Source organism: Galleria mellonella, unplaced genomic scaffold (genome assembly GCF_026898425.1).
Source record: "Galleria mellonella isolate WM207_F2 unplaced genomic scaffold, CSIRO_AGI_GalMel_v1 utg352, whole genome shotgun sequence".
In the NCBI taxonomy this organism is placed as follows: Eukaryota; Metazoa; Arthropoda; class Insecta; order Lepidoptera; family Pyralidae; genus Galleria; species Galleria mellonella.
The window spans coordinates 3582832-3593957 of NW_026442084.1; the positions used below are offsets into that span (position 1 = coordinate 3582832).

The window sequence follows — 11126 nt, forward strand, 5'->3', positions numbered from 1 at the left end:
ACAACCGCTGGTTAGTTGTTGGTTATTTCGATACAATTATTATGTCTACATTTAACAATTGGTGAAAATAATATGTTACACAACTTTCTTTATTCTTTATTGTACACAAACATAATGTTAAGAACAATTAATTTTAATACATACATACAGTTAGAACATTTTGAGAATTCAGTCAGTATGACACGCAAATGTAGTATATCACGAAATTGCAATAAGCATCTACGTATATAGATTAATAGATATAAGATATTTACCTACGTATAGAGATTGCTTAGCAAAAAGACCGCCTTTTGTACTACACTATACCTATCGAAATTGTTCAACAAATCCTATAATGTTAGTGCAACAAAGTGTTAAATAAATAAAAATAAATAAATATATAACACGCCATGATATATGCCACAATAGCACTATCAATCTATTACTAGAATACAGAGAATACGCAGTTATTACATTACAAGAACACAACTAATATAAGTACGCAACTGAGACGTTATAAGAAAGCAGTTAATACGTTGTGAGAACGTCGCTAATACGCTGCGAGTACTTACCGAGCGTGAGCGTAGCGTTCCCTTCGTTGATGTCGGCGCCGGCGATGCCGACCAGCGAGAAGCCGAGCCGCCGGCCGAGCTCCACAGCGTAGTTGCAGTTCTCCAGCCGTTCCATGAACTTGCGAAGCTTCGAGAACTGCCGGTGCACCTGATCACAAGAATAACAATAATATTTTTATAATACTTAGAACGGTAAACAAGTTGATGTTCCAACTGATGGAAATTTGTAAACTATCGTCTAGAAACATGAATAGCACCACGGATTATAGTATTATGCTTCCGTATTGTACAATTTTACTGCTATGCAAACACAGCAAAAATAAGAATGGGACTGATATATATATATATATCTGTCTACTGCTGTACATAGCTTCCCCCATAAAGGGGGTTTGCCAATAGTTGCCACGCTTAGTAGGCAGGTTGGCAACCACAGTTTGGCTTTTGGTAGTGTTTTAAAAGGGATGCTGCTGCCCATACCTCCTCCACCAAACTCCCTTAGTCGTCTCTCACGATATTCACGGGAATGGAATGGGTGGCCTATCCTATGCTGGGACCTACACGACTAAACACCATAGTGATTAATAAATAGGAAGTGTCTCTTATTATTTTTACAAATAATTTTATAACTCAAGAAAATATTGTGTTAAATAAACAAATAGATAAATAGGTAATCAGCGTACCTTCTTCCAGTCAACAATGCCGGGCTTGATGATGTCGTACAGTTGGAAGATGACAAGGCCGTCGGTGAGGTCCGAGTACAGCCAGTTGACGTGAGGCGCCACGCCCATCGAGTTCATCCAGTTGCGGTACGCTGCAATTTAGTATATTTTTTTTTTACACAATGAGGTTTTTTTAATGCGTTGTATAGCACTATTGTTATATACTGGGTATTAATGGGGAGATAGGTGAGGTTCATCAAGCCAGTCGGTACATGTGACGAATTCATAAAAAAAAAACTACGATGGGGTAACTGTGTAGACCTGATAGGGTATATTGTTAGCAATAGGGTAATTACCCCATCACTAACAATCCCTTTCCCCCTTACACTTTACACTCCAATTAATGAAATTTCATCCTCACTGGTATTTCATTAGTTTTTTTTTATACAACTTAGAATGGCAAACAAGCTGACGGCCCGCCTGATTGAAAGTGGTAACCGTCGCCTAAAGACATGAGCAGTACCACGGACATAACAGAGTATACTGTTTCGCTCATGATACCCCCATGCGTTGCCATTCCTGAGGACTCAGGTGTTATTCCTCTGTACCCAGTAAATTCACGCCATATCCCACCCTTCAAATCGAAACACAGCCATGCAAACACAACTGCTTCATGGTTGAAACATGAATGGGACAGAGGTACCCAAGCAATCGACTTTTGTACAAAGTCTTCCTCTGGTGATAATAATAACGCAAACGGGTTTATTCTCGATACATTCTCATCCGTTAAAAGTCTACCAGTGATAAAATTTAGTGAAAGGATAATTATCCGTAATGAAGGTCAAGGGACTTACTCTTCTCCTCCCTGGTCTCATCCAGCTGATGGTACTCCTCGTGGTCGTCCTGTCGTTGCAGACCAGGATGCTGGTTGAACAAGTTGGCCACAAAAGCCAAGTTGAGCTTGTACACTCCGCCCACCACGTCGGCTGGCGTCACGAACGCGCGGCACCGCAGCTTGGCCGCTTGCTGCAACATCAACTCCGCGCGACGCAGGAGGTCGGATTCCTGGATGCAAATGGTAAAATTCAATCACAAATAGAATATAGTTGATAATTTAATATCAGATATTATTTTAAAAGAGCAATAAGACGCCTTGTACAATGCAATATCAGCTATTTAGAACTCAAAGTATAAGTTTTGCTTAATTAAAAACTAGATGGCGCTGTGTGTAAGGTTCATATTATTATTATGAGGTCCTCACGTACCCGTAGCGCATCAAGCGTGACCCCGGCGTCGTCGGGCGCTATCTGTTTGAGGAGATACGAGTAGATCTCCGAGTCGGCCACGTCCTGCTGGAAGTTGGTGCAGCGGCGCGTTATGCCCGCCGATTGCAGCTGATGGTTCACCCAGCGCAGCAGGATCGCCTCCGGGGATAGCGCCAACAGATCCTCGATACGTTCCTGGAACAGAAATAGTAGAATAACACTTATTGTCCAAAGTTTACCTCGATGTCCGAAGATTACTGTCCGGTTTATGTGGCATTTTCTATCATGTCCCATAATATTATAAAAGTAATTTACAGCAGTAATTTTAAGTCGACTAGGGTCTAAGTCCCCATGGGCTGCAGTGAACCAGTTAGGTAAAGTGTAAATTTGTTAGTCTCTTATATTTTATCGGCTTTTTTTTATACTGGCACGACACATCGACTCCATAGCTTTTTGATGGTGAATGATTATGAAATCCATCTGTGTGGACCGCAGGTCCAACGTAAGATTGCATCTAACCTGCAGCCCACACTACATCAGCTTATATTATACTTTTTCATTGCAATTGTTGTTGGTAAATTATAGCAAATTGGGGGCAAAGGGATTGTTAGTAATGGAGACTGAGAATACCATTGCTAGCAATATACCCAACCAGGTCGACCTCCTCGCGGTTCCCCCTGGAAACTATCATGGTTAATTCCTGATGAATTCATCATGATGGGCTAACTGCCTGTTTTAATTCTCATCAATCACCCTTCACTGGTGCTCCGCCAGCGTATCCCGTTAGCACAGGCGGGGTTACCATTCCATTTTCACCCATAAAAAAAAATATAGCAAATTAGAAAATAAAAAGATGCGAATCAACATTATCTACTACAATCAGCTACTAATTTGTAGTAAATTTGATATATGTAGGCTAGGTAAGATTTTATTATACAATCATGCTTAAATATCTAAACACATGTGAATAAAATTTGGTACATAAATAGATCACATCCAGCCTTAACAGATAGGATATTTTTTATACTAAACAAACCTACAAAATTACCTGATCATTGAGCAACTCAGTAAGTCCTGGACAGTGTTCCAAAGTGATCTGGTTGAAGAGACCAATACGAATGATCTGCCACAGTAGACCCAGTACCAGGTGAGGTTTGCCTGAGAACATATAAGTTAAAAATAATTATCAAAGTTCATAAAAATGACTGTTTATAAATAGAAAAAGGCAGGTATGTTGGTTTTAGGTGGGTATTCACATGTATCATAAAATATTTATTACAATTTTATTATGTCCTGGTACAAATCTTAGCCGAAACTTATGATTTATCAAATTCATATTCATGTTCAGATAAAAAAATATATAGAGTCAAGTTCCCTCTTGTATAATGTTTCTCTGGGTTTGTCATATTTCCTTGTGTGTGCTATGTGGTGCTATGTTTATATGTATACATATTATATATTATTTTTTATAATATGTAGTTTATTACATTATATAAATAATATGTATTGGATATTTTTCTGTAATATAGGTTTTGTATTTTATGGATGTAAAAATTATTAATTCACTCTTGTGCCATCTACCTAATTCTATTTGTTCTACATTAACCAATTGTTGTCTCTAAGATTGCCTTAGGGAATAAAATCGCCTGTTGTACCTTTATGCCATTATTTTGATCTGTCCTTTATCCTACTGTATTTTAATTTGAATGATGTTAATTATCATTGTAAATTTTATGTAATAGATGCAATAAAGAGTTAAATAAATAAATACAACAAAAAAGGTTTTAAACTGGACTTTCGGTTCACAATAAGGAAATTGTATATTGTTAATATTTATAATGTGTGTTATTCTTTAAAGGGAACAATAAAGAGTTTTTATTCATTCATATCGTCATTGTCGTAGAATACTGACGGATCTGACGAATATTACATATATAGATCCGTCAGTATTCTACGACTATGACGATATGATGATATCTTACCCGAATTTGCTACATTTCATTTAGTAAAATAACGTATTAGTAAACGTAGTGTAGTATTTTATCATATCAATATGTTTTTCAGTAAAAAAATTCGAAATTATTCGACATCTTCCGTCATTTCCTGACATTGCTTCGTATTTCATGACACCCTTATATATTTATTTTAATTTCCCTGCGACGTATAAATATTAAAAAAAAATACTATTTACCTTTAGCAAGGTCGTGTGCATCAATATTGACGATGTTGCAACCGATGGCTTGCGACGACACCAGCGCCAGTGTTAAATTTTCGTGCTTCGTGTAGAGAGTCAAGTTTTTCTTGTTTATGGCGCGCTCGTCTATGGTGTCAGGACACGAGTGGTTTATGACCTTGCTGTAAATGAAATAAATTTATCTATTTTATATGTACTTATTTTGTAATGTAGTTAAATTGTTTAAAACAATAAAAAAAATATTAGTTTTCATTTAACTGGTATCAGTAAAATTAGCAAATAGCAGTAGCATAGCCATAAAGTGAAATAAAGTATGATGCAAGAGGAAAGGAGAAAAAACAACTTTTGTGAAGTGGCTCAGAAATGGATGTTCTGGGTCGTAGGTTCAGTTGTTTATTGCCTGGTCCTCATAACTCAGGGTATCCTTAGCTTGACGGCCAAGAGCATAGTATGATTGTGTGGGACTTATTAATAATTCAGTCAGTTATGATATACGAATAGACAGACGATGGTAATGATGATGATGATGATGATGATACTAACATCGATTGAATAGAATGTTGAGAATTAATTTGATAACTTACCAAAGTATGAGACCGTCCTTCAACTTCTCGTAAAGCTGTTTGCCTTCAGGATCTATAGGCAGAAGATATTTCAGGTCTGGATCGTGTTCCAAGTTGCTGTTAATCCAGCCGGAGAAAGCCATTTGTTCCTCCAAACGCACTGAGTGGGTTGTGCCTGAAATACAAGCAGTTTACGATATATTTTTGTACATTTATTGTACCGCTAAGATGGCGAATAGGAACAAGATTATCCTGATGGTAATTGGTATTATAGTAATCAAGAGAACAAAATAATTTATTCATATAGGATATATTGTGGTCATTCATGGATGACAATTGAATCTTTTTTTTTAAGAATTAACTAAACTAACTAACCAAAGAATTTCTCCTTTGTTTTTTTGGTCTCAGTCCAGACAGAAAACAGGCTGACAAATTGTCTATTGGTCGAAAAATGTTTCATAGGTATTATTTATTTAAAACTCAAAACATTTCGTTTCATCTTTATAGGTAGTTGTTTTTTCATAATACAAGGGGGAAACGAGCATGCGATTTAGCTGATGGGAAGTTACTACCCCCTTCCATGAACACTCGCAACACCGAAGGAATTGCAGATACTGCCGGTTTTTGAGTTTTATTGAATAGCGCGTGAGTAATATTTTGCTTTCTTATATTAGGTATCTATTATAATTTCAATCATGGATTGTCTACTGTTGAACAAATATCTACACAACTGCCACAAGGAACGGCCTTAAGCCCCTTGCTTCCATTAGCATCTCGTCACCAGACACTTAAGCCTAATATATATATGTTTATTAATTAAAAATATATATACCATCGCTGGATGCTTCGCTCATACCGCCCAAGTGCTCCAAATTTTCCTTTTTGCTCACGGCTTGTTTGAACGTACTGGCAACCTGGAATAAAAATTGAAACGATAAAATTAACAATGTTTCCCGTAATGTATTTATAATTAGGTATTGTTACAAACTGTTTGAAGGGTGACACTCAGGTCAGCAGATAATACTAATTAATGATGTCATACGACCTAACTTGACTCCTTGGCTTCGGGTTATCTATATTCAATATTTCATTTAAATCAGTTTAGTGGTCCAAACATAAAAATGTTCCAGTCGGAAAAAGAGGGGCTTTTTTGATGGATGATAATGGAATGGAAACCCCGCCCGCGCAAACGGTATATACTGGCGGGGCACCAGTGAAGGATAACAGGTGAGAATGAAAAGGCTGATCAGTTAGCCCATCGTGATTAATACACTTGAGATTCAGCACGATGGTTTCCAGCCCCATCACCATCGTGGTGGCCGACCTGACAGGATATATTGCTAGCAATAATCCGTACAACTAGCAACCCCCCCCCCCCCAAAAGAAGGGTTAACAGACAAACTAGGGGTTAACAATCAAAATTTAGAGATTGGATGCTTAATTATTGTTGTCTGACAAATGAGCAGACATCATCATCACCTATCATCTCTAATTGATAGCCAGCTAGCGTAAATCAATAGCGCAGAGAACATTGGTAAGATTGATTCATTTTTATCCATAAATATCCATATCAGTACATTATTTATCCACTGTTGAAAATAGGACAAGGGATTTTTCCACTATTTTATCCAATAGTTGCCATGCTTGGATAATGGAAGACGGGTATGGCACCAGTGAGAGATGATAGGTGTGGATAAAGCATTTAGCCCATCTTTGATGATGTTTTAAGAGTGACACTGCTACCCATCACTCGACTATTAAGTTGCCTTGTATGTACTTATTTGATACATTTATCATTGATACGTTTAATATGATAATATATAAATTATATATTTTCTATAATTAATTATGATATTTATCAGAGTTAGTGATAGCAGAATTTTAAAAATATATGTATTGGCTTTTGAAATGATAAAAGTGTAGGTAATGTAGGTAAGTAAACATTTTATTGGTGTGGTGTTTGTCATTAATATCTATATCGAGTTAATGGGCATGGAAATACAGACAATATTTATTTAAAATATGAGAACTTTCTACAAAGTGTATATATATATATATATATATATATATATATATATATATATATATATATATATATATATATATATATATATATAGTTCATACGTATATAATATACTATATATTGTATATATTAATAATGGATATAATAAATATCAATTATCCAATGTATAATATCGAAAAGAAAAACACCATCGGAATGAATATAGATAGATATCCGACCGGTAGGAGCGACACAATCATCAATCTCCATATAGGAATATTTGATATGTATAATATTGGAATTGTGCCGATATTCTCAAATTAACACTATCTAGGAAATATTTTGTTTGCTTGAAATATAAAGTACCTTAAGTCCTCTATTTCGAATATAAAGTGCTGTGGGTAGGAACGGTTACTAATGGGGACTTTCAGCTCCATTGCAAGACACCATTACTAGTTATACATCCTATTAGATCGACATCCACACAGTTTCCCCTGGAAACCATCGTGCTAAATTCCACGTGTATTCATCACGATGGGCTAACTGACCTGCCATTTCATTTTCACCTATCATCCCTCACTGGCGCCCCGCCGGTGTATAACGATAACGAGGACGGGGTTACCGTTCCTGTTATTATTAATTAATTCGTTATAAAAAAAAATCTATGATAGATTGAGCTGTTGAGGCGCCACGAGGTAACAAACAAACTCACTTTCCATAATATTAGAGTAAAGATAACGCACACAAGTTTAAAACTGCCTCTTATATTCACAAACACATTGACGAGTTAAGTGTTATGTTTGCGTTTTTATGAGGTGTCTGAAAGTAGCTGTCCGTAGTACATTGACCTGGCGATGAATATTATTCGCATCAACTATTAAAGCTGATGCGTTTGTGTAGTACATTATATCATTAACCAAACCCAAAATAGAAGTACAAAAAATTAAATGTATTGTCTGCTCAATGCCTTTAAACTCTTGGTAGGTCAGTTAACTTACAAAATGTTTTTTTTTTATTCAACTCATTAGAAATATAGTAGGAAAGAAACTGACGAGTCCACATGATAACAAATGATATCCGTCGTCTATAGACATGTACCATGAACATAATATAAAACAGATAGATAGATAGATAGATCACGCCCATAGTACACAGAGGAATAACACCTGATTCCTCAGGAATGGCAACGCATGGGGTATCATGGGCGAAACAGTATACTTTGTTATGTCCATGGTACTGCTCATGTCTATAGGCGACGGTAACCACTTTCCATCAGGTGGGCCGTCTGCTTGTTTGCCATTCTAAGTTGTATAAAAAAAAACACATCAAGCATTGCAATTGGCTACAATATTTTATGTCCATCTTCTATAATTTCACTGTAATTTTTCTCTAGTATTACTCATAAAGGGAGAGGTATTGTTAGTAACGGAGGCGGCTCCATTGCTAGCAATGTACCCTCTGTCAGGTCGACCACCACGCAGTACCGCCGGAAATCATCGAGATTGATTTATTGTTGAATTCGTGACTCTCTTTGCATCATTCTCACCTCACTAGTGCTGCGTGTACACAAATAGCGCAGGCGAGGTAACCATTTCATTATCATCCATTGAAAAAAATCACATGGGGGAGGGCAGATTGTTAGTAACGGGGCGGTCCAATTATTAGTAATATATTCTGTCAGGTCCACCTCCGTACAGTTCCCATTGGAAACCATCGTGGTTAATTCCTGGTGAATACTTCACAATGGGCTAACTGTCCTTCTTTTGTCTTCATCTGTCATCCCTCACTAGTGCCCCATCAGCGTATACCGATAGCGCAGGCGGGGTTACCATTCTATTCTCACTCATTAAAAAAATACCCTCACAGAATATTAATACCTGTGGTATAGTAGGGCTCAACCAATCTTGTAGTTGTAATACATGTGGTATTTGGCAAGGCGAACGACTTAGTCTACATTTTTTTCTCGTTTATGGATATATTGTTAGAACAAGTTTACATTTAATTCACATTATACCTATCACATTATTCAAGATTGAGCCTAATTTCTTTTCATAAAATCAATTTATATTCTTATTGCTTTATTGACGCAAGTTAGGCTTAATCAATCAGATGATAAGTGTCGTTAAGCCGTTAACGAGTCAATGGGTTCAGACTGCTTGACTTTTCAATTGGTTGACGTGACAAAATTTCACAGCGTGTTGATGTTGTCATATATCAATCAATATAATAACAGAACACGCGGTATAAACACCAGTTGCATAAGCAAACTGGCTTTGAAACTAATTTTCTGTGAAGAATATAAGTGGGCCATTTTTTGCAGCATTTACTGGCTTTTTCTTTAAAGGCGATTTTGGCAAATCGCATTCCGGGACAAAGCTAATTTGGACAAAGATTTATGAAATCATAAGTTTGCTCTCTTAAAACAAAAAAACAAAGATTTATTATCTTAAAGTTTGCTCTCTCTTTTTATAACTTTGTGTAGTGCAGTGAGGAAGTAAAAATAATACAACTTGTCAGCATTCTTCTCTTTCTTACGATATCGAAAGAGGCGACTAAGGGAGATAGCGTATTAATTATATCAGCATACGGGTAAAATTTAGATGATGATGAATAAAAGAAATACATGAAATAAAACTTTACCGAGCAGGCAGACAGCGTGGTTATAGTAACATACGGATAAAAAAAGATACAGACGACTTGAGTAACAACACCTTTTGTAGCCGTTTAAAAACGTGGAATTAGGCTGAAACGTTTTAATTTTACATTCTAACTTTGTTCTTTTAGTCGAAACAGATTTTTTTTGTATTTGTTTAATATTTAGAGCGACTTAATTAATTCGATATAGTCGATGTGTCCCATTCATTCAAGTGATCTGTATTTATATAAATATTTGGAAACTCACCTGTTGCGTCTTCAGATTGGCACATAATTCCTCGAATTCACTGAGTGAAATCCCATTTTTGCGCGCGTCTCCGTTCACGCTGCCGTTGACGCTTCGACCGTGTTTTGGGCCATTGTCGTAGTACTCCTCGATCATGCATCGGACCTGGAAACATTCGGTGAAAGGCCACGAAAATAAAGATGGCTGATTTTTTATACAACTTGGAATGGCAACAAGCTAACGATCCACCTGATGGAAAGTCGTGACAGTCGCCTATATACATGTAGATAGCGTCAACAATGCGTACGTGAGACCCCTAGATAGGCGGCAAACTAATCTGATGATAGATACGTTATCACTGCTGCGTGAATGAGATGAAAGGAGACAGCGACATCCTGTGTGATTTTTTTTTCTTCTGCGCTACAGAAAATACATTTATCGTTAATGGATTCGTTTGGCACTAGTCTAAAGCCTAGTGTTGCAAGGGTCTATATCTTGGGAACTTGGAAAGGCAACAAAATCAAAAGGCTCATTAGCTTGTTGCCTTTCCAAGTTCCCATTCCATCAGGTGGAGTATTCCCCACCTGATGGAAAATGGTAACCGTCGTCTATAGATGTGAACTGTACTATGAATTATTACAGAGTACGATATGGTACCCATGGTACTCCTTATATATTGCCATTCCTAAGGACTAAGGTGTTATGCGTTTATCATCAGTTTGGTCTAGTTTTACAAGCTATTAGTACTAGCCAGTATGTTAGACCACCATTGTGGTATAAAAAATAACATATCTTACCTTCCATTGTGGTATTTTGTATCCGACACTGTCGAGAGCATCCTTTAGTTCTTTGAGGTCGATATAACCATTGCCGGATGTGTCCAACTGAAACAAACAGATTAGAAAATTAATGTATTGCAAACTAGACCTTAGAGGTAACGTTTGAAAGTCAAGAATTACAAATATACGGATGCGCCTACGCCGTATGTTAATGTTTACATTACATTACAT

At 36.8% G+C, this 11126-nt stretch overlaps 1 protein-coding gene across 1 annotated transcript in view; it reads right to left on the reverse strand.

The window, feature by feature from the left end:
* The window catches only part of LOC113519427 (plastin-2), a 64287-nt gene that overhangs the window by 11272 nt on the left and 41889 nt on the right, over positions 1–11126 (reverse strand). The window contains exons 2-11 of the mRNA XM_026904530.3: positions 10914–11000; positions 10138–10281; positions 6065–6146; positions 5254–5407; positions 4667–4830; positions 3524–3633; positions 2476–2670; positions 2065–2275; positions 1232–1362; positions 552–699 (exon numbers count right to left, since the gene is read on the reverse strand). Coding sequence (XP_026760331.1) covers positions 552–699; positions 1232–1362; positions 2065–2275; positions 2476–2670; positions 3524–3633; positions 4667–4830; positions 5254–5407; positions 6065–6146; positions 10138–10281; positions 10914–11000 — 1426 coding nt within the window. The remainder of the gene's footprint in view (positions 1–551; positions 700–1231; positions 1363–2064; positions 2276–2475; positions 2671–3523; positions 3634–4666; positions 4831–5253; positions 5408–6064; positions 6147–10137; positions 10282–10913; positions 11001–11126) is intronic.